The 25,435-nt window shown below is 29.6% G+C and overlaps 4 protein-coding genes across 9 annotated transcripts; all 4 read right to left on the reverse strand.

Moving 5' to 3' along the window:
* Window positions 1–325: 325 nt before the first annotated feature.
* On the reverse strand, window positions 326–1,151 carry LOC101214654 (disease resistance response protein 206). Its single transcript, XM_004146492.3, has one exon. The coding sequence runs from the start codon at window positions 1,085–1,087 to the stop codon at window positions 512–514; it is 576 nt and encodes a 191-aa protein (XP_004146540.1). The 5' UTR covers window positions 1,088–1,151; the 3' UTR covers window positions 326–511.
* A 3,396-nt stretch (window positions 1,152–4,547) lies between these two features.
* Window positions 4,548–5,365, reverse strand: LOC105435185 (disease resistance response protein 206). Its single transcript, XM_011654897.2, has one exon. It carries the CDS (start codon window positions 5,307–5,309, stop codon window positions 4,734–4,736), a length of 576 nt encoding a protein of 191 aa, XP_011653199.2. The 5' UTR covers window positions 5,310–5,365; the 3' UTR covers window positions 4,548–4,733.
* Window positions 5,366–9,921: 4,556 nt separating this feature from the next.
* On the reverse strand, window positions 9,922–14,097 carry LOC101223205 (cation/H(+) antiporter 18). Of its 6 annotated transcripts, none has more exons than XM_011654900.2 (4): window positions 13,991–14,097; window positions 12,684–12,953; window positions 11,428–12,429; window positions 9,922–11,325 (listed from the first exon to the last, which is right to left on the reverse strand). In XM_011654900.2, the coding sequence occupies exons 2-4, from the start codon at window positions 12,882–12,884 to the stop codon at window positions 10,129–10,131; spliced, it is 2,400 nt and encodes a 799-aa protein (XP_011653202.1). In that variant the 5' UTR covers window positions 12,885–12,953; window positions 13,991–14,097; the 3' UTR covers window positions 9,922–10,128. The 6 variants fall into 6 exon arrangements, with proteins under 6 accessions (XP_011653202.1, XP_031740731.1, XP_004146576.1 ...); XM_031884871.1 differs by lacking the exon at window positions 13,991–14,097 and adding an exon at window positions 13,959–13,973; XM_004146528.3 differs by lacking the exon at window positions 13,991–14,097 and adding an exon at window positions 13,771–13,942.
* A 5,132-nt stretch (window positions 14,098–19,229) lies between these two features.
* Window positions 19,230–22,505, reverse strand: LOC101202937 (cation/H(+) antiporter 18). The gene is made up of 2 exons (XM_004146529.3): window positions 22,096–22,505; window positions 19,230–21,617 (listed from the first exon to the last, which is right to left on the reverse strand). The coding sequence occupies exons 1-2, from the start codon at window positions 22,309–22,311 to the stop codon at window positions 19,437–19,439; spliced, it is 2,397 nt and encodes a 798-aa protein (XP_004146577.1). The 5' UTR covers window positions 22,312–22,505; the 3' UTR covers window positions 19,230–19,436.
* Between the last annotated feature and the right edge of the window lie 2,930 nt (window positions 22,506–25,435).

Here is a 25,435-nt window from a genome sequence, read left to right on the forward strand (position 1 = left end):
TAATTTATATTGGTTGTCTATCTATTCGTGGTAGATAGACAATGATATTTTGTTATATTTATAATAACTCTGAAATTTATGGAAACTACGTATCAAACAAATATGAATATTGATGGACCAAGGTAAGTAAAACATAACCATTAGAAAAATATATAGTACTTCTTGAGTTGCACCATAATTTTAGAGTTCATCTAAATGGTGAGTCGAAAGCATTTCAAAAGTTGTTGGATTGCAATTTTTTTAAAAAAATAAACTATATATTTGTTTTATATTTTCTTTTCTTTTATGATCGATAGGAATGAATAAAAATGATGTCATCTAAGTATTAACTCTAAGAAATTTTTCTATCATAACTTTTATTGAAACCAATAATTTAGCAAATGATCTTAACTTTATGATCAATACTCAACAGACACCAAAAACAAAGATTTTTTTAGAACATTACATCACATGATTAAATACGAGCATATGATAGAAAGAGCAAATTAAAATGAAACTTGTTTGATAAAATTTACCAACACTCATAGAATTTTATGTCAACTCGTAGCCTAAAATAGACTTCTCCTTCAAAAGCATCAGTCATTATGGTAGCAACACCACGGTGCATAAAAAAGTCTCCCGTGCCGCCGACGACAGAGATATCTCTAGTTTTCACCAGAATTGGGTCAGCTCCAACGAAGTTGATGGTACCTTTATATGCCGTGTAGTTTAGAGAAAAGGAAAAGGCAAGCCATACCGTGAAAGTGTTTTTCGTGTCATAAATGTACATCCCTTGAGCTCGACCTACCGGATTCGAGTGAAGATTGTTGTCCAAAGTAATGGGATCGTCGAAAACAACTATGTTTCCAAAGCGAAACTGTGGTGCTAAAATGGTTAAGTTTGCACCTTCTGGGGCTGCAACGATGGCGGAAGTTGCATTCTTGGCATTCTTTCCGTTGTAAAGAACGTCATGAAAGTAGAGAACCAACTGTTTACAAGGCTTGTGTTTTTGCTTTTTCACCATAGGTAAGGCCGAGCATGAAGAAGAAGAGAATAAGAACAAAGCCAAAACAGTGATAGTAATACAATTTTTTGTTGAGAAAGCCATTGAAGATTTTTGGTTAAAATTCAAATTTTTGTTTCACTAAGTGAAGTGTAAGGAAAGTAGGTTTTGAAGTGATTTTTTCTTGGTTCATCCATATGACTTTATATAAAGCAACCAAAAAAATGAATTTGTTTTAATTAATTGTTATTATTATTTTAAATTTACAATTCTCACAAGTAAGTAATTGACTTCTTAGTTAGCAGAGGAGGAGATGAATTCAAAGTATTAGTTGGTTAATATTATTGTAAATAGAGTTACTTTTACGTCACAATACATTTACATAATTGAGTTGGCATGGTTGGTTTAAGATTAAATACATTATTGTCATATACTTTGAACCATTAGCAGGAAACTTGATTTTAACATTTGAATAAATCGACAAATAAGAAAAAAAATGTTCATTCGATAATGAAAATTTACATTAACATGAGTATATAAACTGAAACATCTCTCGATTGATAAAAGAATAATCACACTTTCTTTAAGGATATAGACTTTTGATTTAAGTTTAGTCGTTTATGATCGTTATATTTTTTTCCAAACAAATATACAAGTATTTACCATTATTGTTACACTATTACAAAGTTAATTAATGCTCTTTTTGACTAAAGTTGAGGAATATTAATGGACCTATATGCAATTATTTGTTGATTTATTTGACTAAAAGGGAGGAATGTTATGGGACCTATTTGCATGCATTGGTGAGCAACTCAAAGAGAATTTTCTAGTTAAGCAATAATCTATTCAATTGTTAATTGAAAACTCTTTCTTTTATAAGATTGGAATTCCCTCCCTAATTAATTTAATCACTCAATTACAAACATATCTTCACTACCATGAGTTTAATAGATTGACTGTGACAAACAACTATTTGTATAATGATAGAAATAAATAACAGTCTATCAATTATCAATAAAACAAAATAAATATAGAACATCACAAATAAGTTGTGATATTTTGATATATTTGTAAATATTTTGATTTATACTACTACGTAATTAAATTAGTTTTTGTTTTTTTAGTATTTGATTAAGAATTTTTTTATTTAAGAAATATAAACATCTAAATTATTTTAAGAAATAGAGGAATTTAGATTATTTGATTTTTAATTTAGAATAAAAGAAAAAGGTTTGAATTGAGTGTATAATTTGGGTTAGGTGAATTATGATATGATTTTCTAATTGGTGGGTGATTGTCTAACCCTAACTCTCACAAAATAATGTGTTTGTTGAAATTATAGTTGGATAGGAAAATAGTTTTTTAGGACACTTTTCAAAATAATAAAATAAATTAAAATATTTATAAGTGATAGTAAAATTTTGGATTCTATCGTGTTCTATCACGTATATCAAACACTATCAGTGATAGAATTTGCTATAAGTTGTAAATATTTTGTAAAATCTACTATTTTTTAATTTTTAATTTTTTTTTTTGCCTTTCTGTTTTTCAATTTTCATGCATTCAATTATGAATTATTTTATAATCTTAAGGGGTCGTTTGGCTAAGGGTTATCTGTATTGGGTTAGAGTTATGATAACTAACCTTTGTTTGGGAAGGATTATAATAAACCTTTTCCCTCTCTCTTTTTTCTCGATCCCTTTTCAACTACTCATAAACCTACATTTTCAAATCTCTATATTTTTATTATTAAAAAAATATACTCTTTTATTTATCAAATGCTATTTGTTTTTAACTAATTTAATACTCTTAAAAGAATATTATTTTTAATTTATTTTATTTACGAAATTAATTTTAATTAAATACTAATTATAATTAGTTTATGCATTTAGCCCTAGTATTGAACTTTTTTTTAAATTTTATTATTTCGTGTCTTTTATTTATTTTTCTTCCTTTTTCATCTTTGAATATTTTATATAAACTGCTTTGGATGAATTTAAGTTAAATAAATTTCTAAAAAATGAGTTTTATTAAATTTATATAAAAGCAAAATAAAATCAAACGAGACGATTTGATATTAAATTAAATAACTTTTGAATCCTTAAATAACTTAAAATTTGTATAACAAATATTTTTTTTTTTGAAAGTTTAAACTTTGAATATATAAGAATTTTCTTTTTAAAAAATCAATTTAATGGCAAGATTTGATTTAACATTTTTTTATTTAAATTTTGAATCTAATTTTTTTATCAAATTATGCTCATACCTTTCAAAAGGTACTTTTTGTTTTCAAATGGTTACCTGGTTTATGATCGTACACCAAATATAAAAGATATATTTTTATTATCTTTTCTTTTTCAAACTGTTATTTGTTATTTGATTGGTCAAGATCGTGTACCAATATAAAATATCTTTAAAAAACATTAGATATTGATACTTCGTTTACAAATATAAATGGTTATGTAATAAAGGATAGTCAAATCTAAACGATACTTATCAAAAAAAATGAAGAAAAAAAATCGTTAAACAATCAAACTTAAACGATCATATAACAAAGAATAGTCAAATCTAAATGATCACATATCAATCTTAAAAAAAAAGTCATTTAGATTTGGGTAACCAAATATAAACGATGAAATTTTTAAAAATAGAAGAATTGACAAACTTTTTACTAACTATGACAGAATTTTAACATAAGCCCAAAATTGACAAACACTTTGTTATATTGTTAGTTGTCATTGAAATTTGTAGTGATTCATTCAAGAGGAATTTATTTATGAAATAACTTACTATATTCTTCAACTTCCATTTTATTTCTTCACTTCTAGAATTAGTTCTTTTAAAAGCAAATGTTTGATCTCAAGTTGAATTTTTACGTTAGTAATTCTTCAAAATGTATAATAAATTAGTAGCAACCTAAAGTTGTCTCTTTGATGATTTTTTTTCTCCTCTATATTTCTATTAATTCATTGTGTTAAATTGAGAAATTAGTCCTCTGACTTTTTTTTAAAATAAATAAACCGTTTAGAGAGTTTTATTTTTAATGAGGACTGGTTTTCAATAAACTGGACATAATTTTTTTCTAAAAAGTAAAAATGTTAAAATATGATGAAAATTTATAAAATCATGCGAAGATAAAAGTTGTTTGAGTTAAAATTAAGAAAAAATATTTTAAATGATGGAACTTTTAAAAATATTTACAAATATAGTAAAATATAGATTGTTATAGACTAAGATATACTACTGATCGTGACGATTGTAAATATTTTAGTTTATTTTATTATATTTCAAATAACTCTAAAATTTATGGAAACTATGTAGCTAAATCCAAACAAAAATGAATATCGATCGACTAGATCACTAAGTAAAACACCACCATTAGAAAAATATACAGTACTTCTTGAGTTGCAACTTTTTCGTAGAGTTCATCTAAATGGTGAGTCAAGAGCATTTCAAAAGTTGTTGGATTGCAAACTTTTTTTGAAAGAAGAAACTATATATTTGTTTTATATTTTCTTTTCTTTTATGATTGAAAGAAACGGATAAAAATGATGTCATCTAAGTATTAACTCTAAGAAATTTTTCTATCATAACTTTTATTGAAACCAATAATTTAGCAAATGATCTTAACTTTATGATCAATACTCAACAGACACCAAAAACAAAGATTTTTTTAGAACATTACATCACATGATTAAATACGAGCATATGATAGAAAGAGCAAATTAAAATGAAACTTGTTTGATAAAATTTACCAACACTCATAGAATTTTATGTCAACTCGTAGCCTAAAATAGACTTCTCCTTCAAAAGCATCAGTCATTATGGTAGCAACACCACGGTGCATAAAAAAGTCTCCCGTGCCGCCGACGACAGAGATATCTCTAGTTTTCACCAGAATTGGGTCAGCTCCAACGAAGTTGATGGTACCTTTATATGCCGTGTAGTTTAGAGAAAAGGAGAAGGCAAGCCATGCCGTGAAAGTGTTTTTCGTGTCATAAATGTACATCCCTTGAGCTCGACCTACCGGATTCGAGTGAAGATTGTTGTCCAAAGTAATGGGATCGTCGAAAACAACTATGTTTCCAAAGTGAAACTGTGGTGCTAAAATGGTTAAGTTTGCACCTTCTGGGGCTGCAACGATGGCGGAAGTTGCATTCTTGGCATTCTTTCCGTTGTAAAGAACGTCATGAAAGTAGAGAACCAACTGTTTACAAGGCTTGTGTTTTTGCTTTTTCACCATAGGTAAGGCCGAGCATGAAGAAGAAGAGAATAAGAACAAAGCCAAAACAGTGATAGTAATACAATTTTTTGTTGAGAAAGCCATTGAAGATTTTTGGTTAAAATTCAATTTTTTGTTTCACTAAGTGAAGTGTAAGGAAAGTAGGTTTTGAAGTGATTTTTTCTTCGTTCATCATATGGCTTTATATAAGGCAACAAAAAAATGAATTTGCTTTAATTAATTGTTGTTATTATTTTAAATTACAATTGTCAAAAGCTCACCAACAACTCAAGTAAGTCATTGACTTCTTGATTAGAGGAGAAGAGATATTCAAATGTATTACTTGGTTAATATTATTGTAAATAGAGTTACTTTTACATGAATAATACATTTATATATATTTAATTTAAGATTAAATACATTATTTAATGTATATAATGATCACATATTTATTGTCATCTACGCTTTGAATCATTAATGGTAAACATCTCTCGATTGATAAAACAATAATTACACTTTCTTTAAAGACACTCACTTTTGACTTAGTTGTAGAAGATAAGAATGTAACGCGGTCCGATTCAAAACGTTTTTTTTTTTCTTTTTTTCTAATAAGAAGAGATATGTATGTTTTGTTTGGAAGAAAATAATGATCACGAAGGATGGAACTTAAATCCATCAAGTAATTACCACTATTTTTTTTTCTATAATGCTCTTTTGACTAAAGATCAGAGATATTAAAGGACCTATATGCAATTATTTATTGATTTATTTGACTATAATGGAGGAATGTTATGGGACCTATTTGCATGCATTGGTGAGCAACTCAACATCTTTTGACTGCCTTTTATTAAAATATCCATAGATTGACCTCTAGAGAGGATTTTTTAGTTAAGCAATCTATTCAATTATTAATTGAAAACTCTTCTTTTTTATAACATAGAAATGCCCCTAATCCATTAATCACTCAATTACAAATCTATCTAAATTTAATAGATTGATTGTTGATAAATAACTATTTGTATCATGATTGAAACAAATGATATATTTGTAAATATTTTGATTTATTTTGCTAGGTAATTAAATTAGTTTTTGTTTTTTTGGGTATTTGATTAAGAATTTTTTTAATTAAGAAATATAAACATTATTGTAAGAAATAGAGGAATTTAGATTATTTGATTTTTAATTTAGAATAAAGGAAAAAGTTTGAATTGAATGTATAATTTGAAGATAGGTGAAGGGTTAGGTGAATTATGATATGATTTTCTAATTGGTGGGTGATTGTCTAACCCTAACTTCTCACAAAATAATGTGTTTGTTTAAATCATAGTTTGGTAAGAAAATAGTTTTTTTTTTTTTTTTTTTTTTGCCTTTCTGTTTTCCAATTTCGATGCATCCAATTATTAATTATTTTATAATTTTAAGTGTTTACTTACTTCTAATTTCTACTTTTTAAAAGTTAATTATAATTAATATTTTTCTCCATTTTCATTCAACAAAGTAGAAGTGTAAGTTGGTTATTTATAAACTCACATTCAATAATCAATTGAATTCACATCATAATCAGATGGAACCCTTAAATTTATGTTAATTTTCTTTAATTCAATTTCAAAAGTATATATTTCAGTTTTTTCTAACGTTTTAGTTTCCTTAAATTTTTAAATTAAAATATAATATAACTGTGTAAAACGGTTGAAAATATTTATAAACAAAGTTACAATTTAGAAAAATCTTCATAAATATAACAAATCACTCTTCTTCTTCTACAATTCTACTTTTATTTTTTTTTTCAAACGGTTATTTGGTTTATGATCGTGTACAAAATACAAAATATATATATATATATATATTTTCAAACGGTTATTTGGCTGTTTAAGATAGTGTACCAATCTAAATCTAAAAGATCTTAAAAAGAACATTGGATATTGGTATGTCATTTACAAATCTTGATAGTCAAATCTAAACGATCTTGTACAAAAAAAAAATTGAAGAAAAATATCCTTAAACAATCAAACCTAAACTATCATATAGCAAAGAACAGTCAAATCTAAATGTTCACATACCAATTTTTTTAAAAAAAGTTATTTAGATTTGGATAACTAAATATAAACGAAAGAATTTTTAAAAATAAAAGAATCGACAAACTATTTATTGTGTATAGCAAAATTTTAATCCAAACTCAAGTTGTATAACTAAAATTTTAACCTAAGTCCAAAATATCCATTTTTTTTTTGTTATACGACGTAGATACTTTCTATTTTCTTCTATTTATGTAAATTTTCTTATAAACGATTGTGTACCAAATATATTAGACACAAGTGACGACAACATTTTTTATATTTTCCAAGTATTTTGTCACTTCGTTATATTTAAAAAAAAAAACCCTAAAATTTATCTATGGCTAATGTTTGTGAACGATTAAAAATGCTTTTATTTAAGAATCGGATGATTTATAATTCATTAAATCAAAACTGAGTTTTATAATTATTTGTTCATTAAACTTTCAAGAGTGTAATCATTTTTTTTTAAGAAAAACATCCACATGTACTCTTAATTTTAAAAAAGTTATTTAAAAAGTTATAACCTAAAGGCCAATAGTTTTTCAATTGGCAAAACCTTTCAAATTGAGGATCAAAATTCATGCTTGCTTTCTTCTAAATCATCTTTTTCTCTCTTGAAAATAAGTTCAATCAACTATCATTAATAATGAATCAAAATTAAAGTCTAAATTAGTTGGTGGAAGTGGAATATAATATGGGAAAGACCTTAAATTTCTCCCCTTTTGGTAGGTTAATAGGGGGAATGAAATGTTTTCTTGGTGTTAAATTATTTAATGGTGGAGGATTTTGACGTTGACATTCATAAATTAACTATTGAAGTCGGTACCGTATTAATTTTGAAACGTTGTAGGAATTTAAACATATGATATCATAGATTAAATTATTCTGATACCAGCTTAAATCACTAATGAACGAATGAGAAAATTTTAATTATAACATCGTCTCTAAAAATATAAAAAGTTGTACATAAAAAAGATTCAAATTTAACGTAGCTTTTAAAATAATGAAAAATTAAAAGTCTCGTTTCATAACTATTTTGTTTTTGTTTTTATTTATAAATTTGACTTAAAAGCATTTGTGTAGCATAAAAGTTAAAAAGTAGAACAACGGTAAACATGTGTAAGAAAGCAGAAAGTAACTTTTTTTTAGATTGATGTAACATATAATTAATTTCTTCTAAACCATCTTTAAAATGCATGAACATCATATTTTTTCTTTAGAAAAAAAATAAAAAAGTTTTTAAACATGATGTTGGAGTAACTTTTAAGGGTTGAAAAATGATCTTAATGGCTTTTAATATTCAAATACCAAATGATAATAAATAATTAAGTAGAGGTGGATGCTAAAATCTTCTTTGTTCATATTTTGGATTTTAGTTTAAGTTGGTGGTTTGTAGGCACCACTCAGCTGTTTAGTCAAATAATCCCATTTATTAATCAGTGTTGTTTTTAAGATTTTTTTTTCCAATGTTATTTTTGTTCTTTCAAAATATCTTTTATCGATACAATTTGAAGTGTGAGATTTAAACCTAAGACTTCGTGTTCTCGACAACATAATAGATGTTAGGTAAGTTAAACTTATGTCAGTGCATTAATCGTTTTAGATGGGTTGATGTCCACTGTGCAACAATATTTTTCTCATGTTGGTTATTATAATAAATTTTCAGTTCCTTTTAGGTTGGTGTTAGTCTATTTTGAGTTTTTCTCCTTTTTTGTGTGTGCATATTTAAGAGAATGTTATTCTATTGTGAAGATGGTTGTTTTGAAGAATTTTGAGTTTTTTTTTTTTTTTTGTTGGTGTTGAAAATACAAATATGTTAATTATGTGATTGTGAAACTTTTGCTACTTTGAATTTGGAGTGTTTCTTTATATTTGTTGAATCATTGTACTAGAACTTGAGAAGAGATTCTCAACCGTGAGTGGAGCATAGGATTTTGAAGTGAGCAGTCTTCATTTCAAGTAAGAAAATATAGAACTTTGAGTTGAGAAGAGATCTCACAATCAGGAGAATACTAACTTGACCATTCAAGAATATTTTTGTATCTAAGAAGAGCTTAAATATGTGAAAGATGACGAGATCTCACGTTTAGAGGAGTCAGATTTTTCTTGAGAGCAGGTTATCCTTCTTTAAGTTGGATTATTCAAACATCACCCTAATTGTTATTTATTTGCAAACAAATACATTGTTATAATTGTTTGATTTTATATTAGCGAGATCTTTTTCCACATAAACACTATCTCCAAATATAGATAATATTTCATTGGATTGTCAAACTATATTATACTCTGGCGTGTTTATTTTTCACGTTCTTGAAATTGTGTTGGTATTTTATCATGAATTACGTAACTTTTATTTTAAAATTAAATTTAAATATAGTTGAAATTATAATAGACTGAAATAATTTAAATCCTTCCTTACCTTATTTTGGTAGTAAAATTTCTTTATAATTAAGTTACAAATTTTCAAATGAAACCATTACCCATGCATGTTTGATATTTACCAATAATGTTCATTCAAAAGATACTATTAGTAAAAAGAAAAACATTGCATAAACCAAAAGCTTTTAGAAGAGAAGTCCCCTTTAAGTTGTAACCCAGATTGATAATATCTAATGATTTAAAAATCTTTGCTATCTTAATTTTAGGTCAGAAAGCTTGTCTTTTAGAGATTCAATTAGACAATATTACCATATTAAAGATAGGTTAATGCTATTTGGAGCTTTAAGTAACACCAATCATATTTGAAAATTGAACCAAAAAAAAAATAGACATCTATTATGATTCACAATGATGCTCCTCTTCTATGTGCAACTAAAGAATGTAAACTGACTAGTTTTTACTCTCCTTTAAGTCAATCAACACACTACTTATGCTGATTCGGATTCTCCATCAGCAGAATCTGAAGCTGAATTCACGGGTAACTGGGAACGATATTGCTGTACCACCAAAACCGACGCTGTAATCGGGAAGTTCAGTGAAGTCAGCAGGTTCCCAACTGGACCAAGCTCCGGACAGTCGTTTCTGTTTAAGGCAAAACTTGAATTGAGACCCGGTGTTCGACCAACGAGATACAGATTGCAGTGTTTCAGCTCTTGTACTGTACTCATTGCTTCTGCAGCAGTTTTTATAGTTCTCTCTACATATGTGATGGAATCATTCTTGCTTGCATTGTGCCTGAACTCTGACAGAAATTCATCATCCTGAGGAACTGTCTTCGCCAAAGAATTCCCAACAGTATCAGCACTGGTTATCTCCCCAATGGGCTCGGGTTCAACAAAGAAATGAATAACCATCAACCTAATACCAGGGTGCTCGGCCATACGAACTCCAAAAGAAAGTGCTTCGCGATCATCTCCACCACCAAAGAACAGAACAGTGATGAAAAGTGAAACATTGCTTGACGAAACATGGGTTGTACCACCTAACCCACGATCAACAAAAATTCCAACTGAACATCGAGCATGCTCAAGAACATTCTGATTAACAACACGGATGCTGCTTCGAGTAGTCTCCAGTGAACCATCCACCCTCTGGTGCTTGTGGAATGGAAGAATTATGATTGCAGTTCTTTTCCTCTCAGCGGTGGCGCAAATGTCTTCATGTATATCAGACATGGAAGAAATCGCCGTCATTGGTCGGATGAATACTCTGCTCAGTTGTTGGTAAGCTTCAAAAGCGACAATAACATGGTTGGAATCCGACCTCTGTCCCTTATTCCAGAAAGGCAAACCATTTTTCCTGGCCTTGTGTACCATTAAAATGGCTGAGGATCTCTCGGACAGCTCCATGAGATGCATTGCATACACACAAAGTTCTTCTCCCTTCTCAGTTCCTCTCGAGGCCTCGAGCAGATTTATAATCGACGGAACATTTCCTGCACTATGGAAACACGTCAACATCCGAAGCTGTGTATTTTTGTTTTTCCGTTCGATTTTCCTATGTTTGTAATCTGCTATTTTGGCACTCCTTGCCGGCTTGTATACAGCAATGACAAGGGGAGTGGTAATAAAAGTAGTAAAAAGAGCCATTAGAATCATTATTGCAAAGGTCTGATCATTCAAAACCTGTAGAATCAAACAAAGAAGCAAGTCAGATTCCAAAACAAAAGAAAAACAACCATAAAAAAGTCCTTGACAAGTGAAAGTAGAGGCTTAAGATAACTTTACCTTTCTATCTTTACCAATATTGAGAACAATAAGCTCCACCAAACCTTTCGTGTTCATTAGAAATCCTAATGCGAGAGCCTCACGAACAGGTACTTTACAAAGAAGGGACACCAGAAAAGTGCCAAGGATTTTTCCGGAACAGGCAGTTACTATAACTAAAACTAGAAGACCCCATGATTGTGCTCCTTGAATTGTGGCTACATTAGTCTTCAATCCACTTGATACGAAGTAAAGAGGCAGGAATAGACTAGAAACAAGATCCTCTATTTTTTCTACCAAAGCACCTACTAATGGTCCATCCTTTGGAACTAATACTCCAACAACAAAAGCTCCAAACATAGCATGTATCCCAATAAAATCTGTGGCAAATCCAGCAGCTAGGACGATAGCTAATGTGGCACATATGTAGATTTCCCGTACAGGCTCCCCTTGAAAACATTGTTTGGTCATCCATTTGAAAACAGGGGATAAAATGACAATGGCAGCCACCACAAAGCCGCAGCCAGATAAAAAGACCCAAACTGCAGTCAAGGGAGATTTATCAGAACCCGATAACGCAATAGCAAGAGCAAGGAGGATCCAGGCAGCTACGTCATTTACTGCTGCAGCAGACATAGCCATCCTGCCGACATCAGTCGTCAGTAGTTTAAGCTCAGCAAGAATACGAGCTAAGACGGGAAAGGCTGTTATTGAAAGTGCAACACCCATGAATATGAGAAACGCAGAAGCATTTACACCTTTGGATATGGTTTCTCGGAGGACAAATGATGATCCAATTCCTAATGCAAAGGGAACACAAATTCCAGTTATAGCGATGCCAAAGGCCTTCTTTCCCGTACGACGTATTGACTTTAGATCTAACTCAAGACCCACAAGAAAGAGAAAGAATAACAATCCAATGTTTGCTATGGTATCTAACAATGTGATACTATTGGATGGAAATATCGTATGAAGAAAGTTCTTGTTACGTCCAAGAGCTGATGGACCTAGAAGTATTCCTCCCTGCCAAATTGTAATAAGAGTTAACTCAGAAGGGTGATCACTCTTTCAATTAATACCAGCTTCAATTTCAATTCTAGAGTAAAAGGCATTCCTCTAAGAAGAACTAACAGATCAATATGCAAGCATTATTATAGTTCATGCAACAGTCTACTACACAGAGATGTAAAAATATTCTAGACAACAGGCAAACATCTCGAAACGAAGACCTTTTGACGTTGCTTTAACGGCCTCAGAAGAAGAACAATGAGACTTACGATAATTTCTCCAATCACTCGCGGCTGTTTTAATGGCCTCAGAAGAAAAGCAAGCCCACGAGTAAGTGCGACTACCAAACATATCTGCAGAATGATAAGAGGGAGAGCGAAATCAAGAGGATTATCGCCTTGGAAAATGCCATTTGACGTTGCTTTCATAGGAGTCGGACATAAGGTCACTGCCGTAGCGTTTGAAGCCATTCCGTCACCCAAAAAATTACAAAGAACAGGTTACTTTAATCTCAGTTCCTATTCAAAAATAGGCTTCCTCTGCAATGTAAAAGTCTTCTACAGTCAGATTTGATAATCATAAAACAAAGAGCCTAGAACTGTAAAGAAAAACAGACAAAGAAAGAAAGAAGGAAACCAATCAAGCAAAGACATTTTCAGTATATCCAATGCTCAAACACGTATATAGACATACAAATAAGCCAATATATTCGATAGAACTGAAATTCCCCATCTGGGTTCATAAGAATTTAGCCGATTATATTACTTGGAACTAAAGAAAACGTCATTCACCAAACTTCGATTTAAATAAGAACCAAAGCAGAACCGCACAAAATGAATAAATAAAGGAAATAAAAGTTTGGTTTTAATCAGGCCTTGCCACTGAAGGAATAATTAAAACTTCGTCTTTTTGATGTGGGGTCATCAGTTCCAGCACCAAAGACCCAAAAAATTCTGAGAGCGATACTGCGATAGTATGTTCATAAAGCAGGTCATACAGCAAAGGAATCAATGTTTTAAGTACAAGAATAACAAATCTTGTGTACACTATTAGACATCCATTCTCAAACTCTACTAGTATTAGACCTTAGTGACAAGGAGAGATATAAACACAACGAAATCTTGAAGTGAAATCGCATACTCCAAAGAAACCCCCATTAACGAAGAACCAAATCATCCAAAACGAAGTCATATGAAACAAAAAAGAACAACATCAAAACAAAAACATCAGGAATCTCTAAAACAAACAAACCCCACAAAGAATGTGTTGATGAAAAGCAAAATCTCCAAGGTGGAGCCAAATTGAAAAGGTGGGAATGGAAACAGAACACAAGAAACAGAGCAAAAAGTTAAATACCCAGAAAGGTTTATGAATCAGAATGATGAAAAGTTGTGTGAAATTTGATTAAAGCGAAATCCATCATGCAATGAAAAGAAAAGGAAAGAAAAATGGTGGATTAGCTCTAGTACTGGGTGGGTTGATTGGGGTAGTAGAACAGAACAGAGGATTGAAGAAAAAAAATGCAATTACAGGTGAAGAATTACATTTGATATATAAATAAGAATGGGAGTGGGACCTGATCCTAAGAGGAAGATGAAGAAGGAAGAAAAGATCTCCATTGTCGTTTGAGTTTTGGAGTATGAACACTAATTATCGGCGCCGTTTGGGTACGGAGTCTTCCTTAAATTAATTACAAGTTTTTCAGGTTGTTTAAGTCTTTTAATTATGTTTAATTTTGTGTTTATCTCTAAATTTTAATATTTTTAATTATTTATTTTCAAACAAAGAATTCTAATTAGTTCCTCAAATTATAATTTTATGTTAAAAATAACTAATTAATTGATCTAGTAGTTATGATATTGGATGTAAATGTAAAGTCAAATTCTTTGATATTAGGCATAAAATAGAAATTCAACACAAATTTCAAGAACCTTTGGTGAATTTTATACTACTTAATTTGTATAAATATAAAAGTTTTAGAAAAAATACATATGTCAAATTAAGAGAAAATAAAAGTTTAATTTCAAGAACCAAACACTAAAATATATTATAAATATTAAAGAATATAATAGAAGAGAAATACATAAATGCACATATATGTCTTAGTTCGGTAGACATTTAGTGTCTAAATAAAGCAACCTCGTTCATGCATGTATCAATTCATCTATATATTCTTAGTAGCTAAGCAATCCACCTATTTATTACTTTTTTTTATAAACAGAGGACTTTGATAGATTTATAATCAAATCTAACTGAGTCTAGAAATTTGAGATTTTGATTTTTTAAACTTTTTGTTTTTATATATTAATGGTTGTATCTTGTAATTTTTACAACCAAATAAAGGTTTTTATTTTTTATTAGTTGAACTAGGAAAATAAAGATTCCAAGACTTTAACCTTATGGTAAATGACACACTTGAGAGGTACAAATACTTTATACCCTTCTAAATTTAATATTTTTCAAATAGCTTTCTAAATAGTAAGTATGAAGTTGACCTTCCTACCAAGTGGCTACTTTGCTTGTTATTACATATTTATTCATATTCATGTGAAATGAGTAAAGTAAACTATTAGCTCAAACACACACACACACTAGCTATATACAAATAACCCTCCCTCTCTATACATATAGTTTTAATTAAATTTAAAATCCCACCTTAGATCATGCAACCTAACCACCAAAATATAGATAGATCAACGTTTTAAATATTGAAAAGTATTAGTATATCAAGGTCTAAGATATTGTTATAAATAAAATTAATTACAAATGTTGATGAAACATCATTAGTACTATATATATAATAAGTTAATTAAAGGGGAAGAGAAAATAAAAGGTTGGCTTTTGATTATTTGTTAGTTTGGCATCTAGGAATAAATAAATGTTCCTTTCTAATGTGTAATCATTTACACCATCGATTATTTTGAGATGGAGAGAAAAAAAAAAGAGAAAAGTGATACGATAGTTGATACTTATTCTTTTGAGTTTTAGTAATATATAGATTTAAGATTGTATCGTTCACTATACGTATAATGTGATTAGAATCGAACAAATATATACTAACTAGCTTTTATTTATAAATAAATTCTTTTTATCTTGAAGATTAATTATATTAATTTAATAGACTTGATTATTAATTTAGTGTTTTTTAGTATTGAATTATTTTGGTGCATTTATATGTTTTGTTTAGAAAAAAGATCATCATGTAGGACGTAACATGCTTGTTTTTTATTTTAAAAGGTGCCAAATTTTAAAAATTAAAACGCTAAATTACAATTTATTAAAATAAATAGACACCGTATTAATTCAAAGTTAACACAAGAGAAAGAATAAATTATTTTAAAAAATAAAAGTAAAAAACTAAGAACCAAACCGATAAAAATCCGATAATAATAAAGTCAATTCATTGATTTTGTTTTTTTACGTACGTTGATTTGAATTATTTTGAGTATAAAATTGATTGGTTTAATGTGGTTTGGTTTTTGATCGGCACTAAACCCAATGAAATCAAATCGAGTATAGCCTATTCCATGTGCATCCCATAGAAACTAATTAAAATTTAGAGTTTAAATTTATGATTTTAAAACTTTGTGGCCACGTAATCACACATGACAACATTTATGAACTTTATTTTTGTTTATTTAAATCTTTCGTTAAAATAGTATCATCAACCTATACTTAAAGTGAAAATATTATACTATTGTGAGGAGGTTTAAAAAGTATGTTATATCTTGAAAAATATTTATTTTGTTCATTGTTATAATTATAAATATTAAACATGACTTAACAATCGAGGCATCCAAACATAAATATTTTCATCAAATTTAAGTTTGAATGTACTCTAGAAACTAAATTTAATATCAATTTTTTTTAAAAGAAAATATTATTTTAGTATCATGCACTAAAATTTGAAAGGTAGAAATAGTTAATTAAATATAAACCTAGTTTAAAGATGAAATGATACATACATGAATTAAACTTATGTTCATAGTTCAATAAGGTTCTTATAAGTTTTTCTAATAACAAAATTATCATAAATTTGTGGTCGAAAAATACTTTTCTTTTTCATTTTTTTCAACAACTTTGTTAGTTTGAAAAATTAAACTTGGGGTGAGGTAGATGTAACAATTAGGTATATTATAATGAATAAATGTAAAAATAAAAATAAAAGAATAATATATTAATCTTGTAAGTTTGATATAATCTCCTTCTTTCTATGATAAATCTTTTATCCATCTACAACCCTACCTTAATTATAAGAAAATCAATTATAAATATAACATAATAAAAAAGACTTGTTGGTGTAATATGTTTACTTTTCAGAGGATGGTTCCTTTTAGTTATTGAATTCATAAATGAATTAATGGCCTAGTTAACATATAAATATAACTCATCCATGTTCGACGGATCTATAGGATATTCATGAGAACCAACTAAAAATTGAATGTAAAACTTTAGTCAAATAAACATTAACAATTATCAATATCAATAACACTGTCAACTTTTTTCTCACATCGTCTGAAAGTTTTATTGTTATTATCATTGAATGCCCTAAAAATAGTTTATCTGAGGGCTTGTAATAATGTCACTAAATAATTTAGAAAATAGCAACTATAAATTATTATATTCTAAATTAGATCTCCACAGTTTTGTTGAAACAAAATTTAATTTTTTTACACTTCCATTGATAAAACAAAGAACCAGAAAAAAAATTATGATGAATTTTAGGGACTCTTCAATTCATAGGTTCTGACGTTATTTTCCTTATTTTTGGTTAGTATTTTCAATACTGTTTTGGTAGAAAACAGAAGAATACTTGTGGGATAAATGTTGTATTTTAATTAAAATGGGGAAAATATTTGAAAGAATTAATTAAAAAAAGAATCATAAAATAGTTCCCAAAAAGATATATATATATATATATATATAAGTAAAAGTGAAGGCTGACTTAATAGGAAGATTTGGCAATTTTGATATTTACTTGGGCTCACATCTCAAGATTGTGTGCCAAAAAATAGGGACAAAGTTATGTGTCTTATTCAATTATTAAAACCCTAACTTAATTTTCTAGTATTAAGTAAATTCAAATTATAAAGGATATTTTATGAAAATAATACACTCTTAAAAACTCATTACTCAAATAACCTAAACAGAAATTGTATAAAAAAGAAATGTGTGAATATGAAAAATATAATAAGTAATTAATGATCGAATGGTTATCAGATAATTATTCAGTCAGTGATAGAAATTATCATTGATAAATTTTGCTATATTTGTAATTTTTTTTAAACGTTGCTATATACTTAATTATTATTCCTTAAATTATTATCAATTGAAATTATCCTAATAATAATAATAAATAATGGGTGAGTATGGGAATTGGGTGGGATTTGGTCCACTCCACCGTAGCATACTTCCACAATTTCTACATGCCAATAACTAAACACATGTCCTAAATATATGCAACAATAACGAGTAGTACATGGAAAACATACATTATACGTATGATGTACCCCTATTGTACTTGCACCAGTTCAAAGAATACGTACTTGAGTGCAAAAGCTTGATAAATTGAAAGAAATTTTTCGTGTGGGACTAGTTATGTTAGTCCAATGATGATGATGACAACATTTAGAATGGGATATATGATTCAGGAGTTAGTCAATTATCAGACTTCGAAACAATATATTACATTATGGAGGCATGTCCATCATCGTCAAACATTTGGCAATGATAGTGTAATTTAGAGATCAATCCATCATCTTAATAATGACCATTTGAATTACGAAGTGCTTGTAGTGGTACCTAAGCAACCAGATGAACAACAACAACAAGAGAATTAGGAGAGATTAGAACAACAAAGAGTGTAGAGTTGACGGCTAAAACCAACTATAAATTGGCGACATCCTGATTGTGGAACATATTGATTAATATTATTTTCATTAAATGAAAAGTGTTAAATCATTGTATTCGATGTTCTACTTTATATTCAATTTTTTCCAATCTCAATCAATTACTAAAAATTTACCGCCTTCAATTAATACTAAACGAATGGATTACAACGGTTAAATATTCATAAATTTAAAGATTAATGTAGACCTAAATAAAAATATTTAAAATAAATGTTGAAAGAAATTTGATCAATTTAAAAATAAAACAACACACATTTTTAATAAGTTTAGATAATAATAAAATTAAACTAATTTTTCCAAAAAAAAATAGTTTTCGTGGGAGAGGAAAATAAATTAGTATTAAATTAAAAAATTTAGTTTTAATTTTAAGAAAGAAAAATAAAATTTAAATAGAATAAATAAATAATTAATTAAAAAAAAGTGGGCGAGAGAAAACAAAACCATCAATTTTCTAAACAGTTTTGAAAATATATTATTTTAATAAATAGTTTTTCAATATATAATATGAATATAATTTGTTCAATTACAGAAGTCATACAACATTGGTTGGTTGACATAAGGTCAAAAAAATTATGTTTGTGGTAAAAAAAGAGCTTTCACTCGACTAACATAAATGATGAGATATGTGCATAGTTCGACTTTAATTGTTATATTAAAAATAGTATCGTGTACTTTTTAAAAATTACTAAAAGAATATTTTTATTAATAATAAACTTAGTGTATCAGCTTTGTAACTTATCAATAAGATGATCAAATTGTGATACAAGATTCTAACAATAAACTTACTACATTGGACTAAATTTTTATTTGCTCATTCAATTACTTTTACTACATTTTCAATAATATAAACTTTTGACAAAGGGACCAAATAAAAATATAGTTGAAAATTCTAAAAGAAAAATGTAATTAAAGGAAAAAACGAGAAACTTTATATTTATATTTATTTTTGGAAGTTGAAACAGTGAACTCAAATCTAATGAATAAGACTCCTAATCTCAAAATCTATAAAAATGACATTATTTAATAATGCATAATAATCCCAATTTGGAAACATAATCTTGGAATTAAATAGGTATTACATAAAATCATTTTTTTTAAAAAAAGTTTAGTCCTTCAACGTTCATCTTCGGTAGATTCCCCTTTTGAAGTGGAAGTGGACTCCATTGGGAACACTGATTGTTCACCGCGAAATTGCTGCACCACCAGCACCGATGCCATCGTCGAAAATTCCGGTAATGCCAACACCCCGCCCACTGGTCCAAGCTCTGAACAATCCCCACCGTTTGTATTCAAACTCCTCACCACTTCCCCCTCCGGGCATCTTCCTACCAAAATCAAATTCGATTTATTAAATTCCTTCATTGCATCTACGGCCTGGCTCCCTTTGCTCACGTTTCTCTCCTCATACGCAATCGACGTTAACGCTTTATTATCACCGTCAGAATCCTCCGAACTATTATTGTTTACGTCGACCGCGACGGATTCCGTCACGAAATCAGTGCTGGGTGTGAATCGGACAACGTGCAGCCTAATTCCGGGATGTTCCGACATTCTTTTTCCAAACGCCAGAGCTTCACGGTCGTCAGGCCCGCCGAAGAAAAAGACTGTGACTGTGGAAGAGACGTTACTTGCATTGACGTGAGACCCACCACCTAGTCCTCTGTCGATCAAAATTGCGATGGAGCAGGGGGCTTGTTCCAGAACTTTTCGGTTAACTGACCTGTAATCAGTCCTCGTCGTTTCAAGAGATCCATCCAATCTTTGATGTTTGTGAAATGGAAGGATTATAACGGCGGCCCTTTTCGTTTCGGCACTGCTACAGATATCTTCGTGCATGTTGGACAGAGCAGAAATGGCAGTCATTGGCCGGATTGAAACCCGGCTAAGTTGTCGAAATGCCTCGAAGGCGACAACGATCTGGTTCGAATCAACCCTACCTTTGTTCCAAAAGGGGACGCCGTTTTTCCGTGCTTTGTGAACCATAAGAATGGCGGATGATCTCTCTGTTAGCTCTGTTAAATGCAGAGCATAAACACATAGCCCATCTTTTTTCTCAATCCCTCGAGAAGCTTCAATAAGGTTAATCGTCGCCGGAATGTTTCCGTAGGAATGGAAGCAAGCAAGAATTCGAAGCTCGGAATTAGGATTTTTCCTCTCTATTGTTCTATGCTGGTAATTAGATTTGGTATGTTTTTTGGCCGGCTTGTAGACAGCAATAACAATCGGGGTTGTGATGAATGTTGTGAAGATTGCCATTAGAACCATAATTGCAAATGTTTGATCATTCAAAACCTTCCTATCTTTGCCGATGTTTAAAACAATTAATTCCACCAAGCCTTTCGTGTTCATTAAGAACCCCAAAGCAAGTGATTCTGAAAATGGCATTTTGCAGAGCAGCGAAACAGAGACAGTTCCGACGATTTTACCGAAACAAGCATTGAAAATGACTAAAACAAGAAGGCCCCATGATTTAGCTCCTTTAATTGTTGCAACATTTGTTTTCAATCCACTGGAAACGAAGTACAATGGAAGGAAAAGACCGGAGACAAGATCCTCAACTTTCTCAACTAAAGCTCCGGCAAATGGTCCTTCTTTCGGAATTAAAACACCAACGACGAAAGCTCCAAAGAGGGCATGGATTCCGATCAAATCCGTCATGAACCCAGCAGCCAAAACAATGGAAAGGGTGGCACAAATGTACAATTCCTTCACCGGCTCACCCTCAGAACACCGTTCCGACATCCACTGGAACACCGGTGGAATTGCGAAGGTACAAAAAATAATAAAACCAGCTCCAGAGAGGAAAACCCAGAGGGAGACGAGAGGGGAGTTTCCGGTGCCAGAGAGTGCAATTGCCAGCGCTAGAAGGATCCAGGCTGCGACATCGTTAACGGCAGCGGCGGACATAGCCATCCGACCGACATCGGTTGTCAAAAGCTTGAGCTCCGCCAAAATTCGAGCGAGAACAGGGAAGGCAGTGATGGAAAGAGCGACACCCATAAAGACGAGCAATGCAGCTTCATTGACTCCTTTGGAGATGGTTGATCGCAGAATGAAGGAGGTACCGATTCCAAGGACGAAGGGGAGAGTGATCCCAGCAAAGGCAATGCACATGGCTCGTTTTCCGGTGCGGCGGAGGGATTTAAGGTCTAACTCCAAGCCGACGAGAAAGAGGAAGAAGAGAAGACCCAAATTGGCCAATGTGTCTAATACGGTGAGACTCCTCGGCGGGAAGATTGTGTGTAAGTAAGCCAAGTTCCGGCCAAGTGCCGATGGACCCAACAAGATGCCGCCCTGCAATACCCCGTTAACGCTACTTTTAAATTATATAGAAACAGATGTCCATTCCATAGTGAAAAGTTATAAGAAATATGTCCATTCTCCAATTCAAATATTAAGCTCTAACAGTCACTTTTATAAAAGAAAGAAAAAAAAGGAAACACCTCTGATAATCACTTTAACACAAATTCAATAATACATTCTCAATCACAACATAAACTTATGGTTCATTTTGGTATTTAAACTGTAAAAGGATAGACATAATAGAGTCATGCATAGGGACCAAAGTAATAAAATTCACTTTCTTCTACCTTGGTTTTACCACTGTACATAACATTAACTCACTAGAGTATAGAAAATCATTAAATAGTGAAACAAGCCCCCCAAAAAACTCATAAATATATAATATATAAAAAAAAACGAAAACATAACTTAATATTATTAATTATGATTATAAAAGATAAGAATAAAAAGAAAGAGAGAAAGAACATACGACGATCTCAGCAATAACACGAGGTTGGCGGATGGGACGAAGGAGGAAAGAGAGAAGGCGAGTGAGAAGGACGACGAGACAAATCTGAAGGATGGCAAGAGGAAGAGCATAATTAAGAGGATTATCGCCTTGAAAAATGCCATCGGAGGTGGCTTTCATAGCCGGAGGACAAACACCAGCAGGCGCCGTCGCATTATGGGTGGTCACCGTGGCCATTATGAAAATTAGATTAGTAGTAATTAAGTTAATTAAACAATGAAGGTGATGTATTTATGTAGAAACGTAGTTCCAATTTTATAGGCTTCTACTTCTCTGTGAAGAAGTTTTTTCGGTAAGTTTATGCCATTTTAATGGTCAATATTTTGCCTTTTAAAAACATGGTCAATTCCTTGTTTGTTCAAAATCAATTTGTTTTTTCTTTTCTTTTCTCTCTCTCTCTCTCTTTTTTCCCTCTCAAAATAACACCTCATTTCTTTTCCTTTTTCCCTTTTTTATTTATTATTATTTTGTATTTTTCCACCCACCACAACAACTTATATTCATTACTTACTTATCCCTCTTTACTTTTTTTCTTTATAAAAAAATTAATTCATCCTTATCTAATATTATTTTAAATCTTAACTTAATTACCTTTCTTTCTAAATGGGTTTAGTTCATTCATTATTAAACACGTTCTTTTAGAATTTATAAATTTGTAAATTTAGTTTACATACAAGTTATAGTTAACAACTTTAGTTGTCGTAACAATCTTAACCCTCGAACGTTTAATATCAATCACTATAAACATAATTTAGTTCCATTCTACTCGATACCATCAAGAAGAGGGAAAAAAAATTAAACAGATGTGGTGAAGTGAGGGGAGAGAATGATGGTAGAGGGAGGAGAAATTATTATTATTAGTTTATATGTTTTAAAAGTTAACAATATATAAAATAAAATTAATATAGCAAATTAGAATAGAGTTATTGGATTACTTAATTAATAGAGAGGATTTAAACTTTAAGTAAGATAAATAAATAAATGAAATCCGTTCAAATCCTTTTTTTTTTTTTTGGATGTTATCAATTACTAAACAGTTTTTTTTTTTTTTTTTGAAAATTTAATTTAAAGAACTATGCATGTATTCACTCTTTGGAAAAATTGCAAATTCTTGAATAATAAACAATTTTTTAAAAAGGGTTTTGTTTTTTAAAACAATAATACCAATGGAAGAAGTTTCTATAACTTAGAGGCTTAATTTTTCAAATTTGTAAGAAAAAGAAAATCAACCATAGGATTATCATACTAAACATTACTATTTACTTATTTAGTATATAATTTGTATGAGATTGTGTGTTTTACTTTACTTAAGTTGATAAATTTTAAGAAGTTTTTGATTCCATACGTGAACACACACTCAACTATCTAATTTTAGTCGGACTCAATTATTGATAATGTTATTTAAATATTGAGATATCATCTTAATTAAACAAAAAGAAAAAAAAAATCAAAGAGTAACATTTGGCATATAAGAACGAATCATACACGGTAAAAGGTGACATGTACTTTTTATACCTTTTCTTTTGCAAAAGGAAGTTATAAAAGTTACTATTATTTGAAATGGGAATTTTGACTATAAATCAAATGGAAGAAAGATGAAATAAGTAGATATACGTGTGAAAGAGATCACAAAATCAACCAAACTCATACTTTACTTTCTAAAATACCTAGTTATCGGTTACATTATTGTATGATATATAGGATAAACCTAATGTTAAGATGCGAATAACTCTAACTTATTAGATAAACATTCGTTAATTTATATTTTAAAAACAGATAACTTGATTCCTCAAATCACCGTTGTTGAATTATATAAAAGAAAAAAGAAATAAAGAGATATTCCAATTAAAGTCTATCAAATCAATCGGTTTTGTGAGAAAAAGTAACTCCAACGTGGTTAAGTTTGTTTAATAGAAATTAAATATTCAAACAGACCATGGTTTGATAGGTATATTTTACTTATCCATGCCTGGTAGATTATTAGTCAAATTAATTGAAAATATTAATCTTGATAGACAAAAAGAGAGGATGAGAACAGAGATAATTTTAAGGGATATGTACAAACTTAATAATTAAATTTAAAATAATTAATTATAACAATATTTAAAAAAAATTACAAATATAATAAAATATGTCAAAATCTAAGTCTTAGATTATATTGTAAATATTTAATTATTAGTAAGAGTCTATCAAACTCTATCATCAATAAATTTTGTTATATTTGAAATTTTTTAAAATATTATTATATATTTAATTATTAATACCTATTATAATTACACTAATCTTAAATCTTATTTATTTCTAATTCAAAATTGTGATGTACTTGTTTAATATAATTAGAAGAAGAATTTGATGAACTTTCTCAACTTTTTTTTTTTCGTTTTTAACTAATTACGTTTAAGATACTCAAAACATACGTATTTTTTAGAAAAGTATTTAACGAATACAAACTTAGCTCAACCGTACTTACAAACTAAAAAGAGAATCGTTTAATTTTTATTAAAAATAATTAATTTCTATTGGAAATAAAAGGTATGACTGGTGATTTTGAGTTTAGAAGAGTTCTTATGAGTATTTTTGGAACTTTTCTTTTCTATTTTTCTAATTATTCTTTTCTTCAAAATCACTCGATGAAATCCATATAGTCTAAAGAATAGCTGTTAGAGTTTTTTTTTTATTCTATTGCAACAAAATATTCATCAAAATAATCTCGCAATTAAAAGGGAAAGAAAACCTTTTCTTTTGTTTAGATACGAATTTAGTCTCTATACTTTAAATTTTGTTTAATTTTAATTATTTCATTTTCAATCATTAGATTTTAGCCTATATACAATAAATTGGTCTAATAACAATAATTTTTTCATGCAACCAAATCAAATATGTGGATATGGGTTTTTTTCTTAAGATGTTAATATTGACATAATGTTTTTAATTAAAGAACTACAATAAATTAGAAGTGAGGAAGTAAATTTAAGATTCATTAGAACTATAGAGACACTATAATCAAAATTGAACAAATCTTAAGTAAAGAGACTATAACGATAGAAAATTTATCTGATAAACTGACTTGAAGCCAATATTGTAGACAACAAAAGCTAGAAGAGAATAATAAACCATCCATCATCTTCCCATACAAAGTTGACCCTGCAATAATGCAAGAACATTTTGCCAAAGCTTTATTATCTTTTTCTTATCTACGTTTTTGTTAAATTTCAGTCATCGTATTGACAAAGATTCCACCGACCAAGTGTTGAAAATGTAGTTAAACCCTCCGATAAAAATACTCGAACAAAAGTGAAGA

The sequence above is a fragment of the Cucumis sativus genome, chromosome 4, assembly GCF_000004075.3.
Source record: "Cucumis sativus cultivar 9930 chromosome 4, Cucumber_9930_V3, whole genome shotgun sequence".
Lineage (NCBI taxonomy): Eukaryota > Viridiplantae > Streptophyta > Magnoliopsida > Cucurbitales > Cucurbitaceae > Cucumis > Cucumis sativus.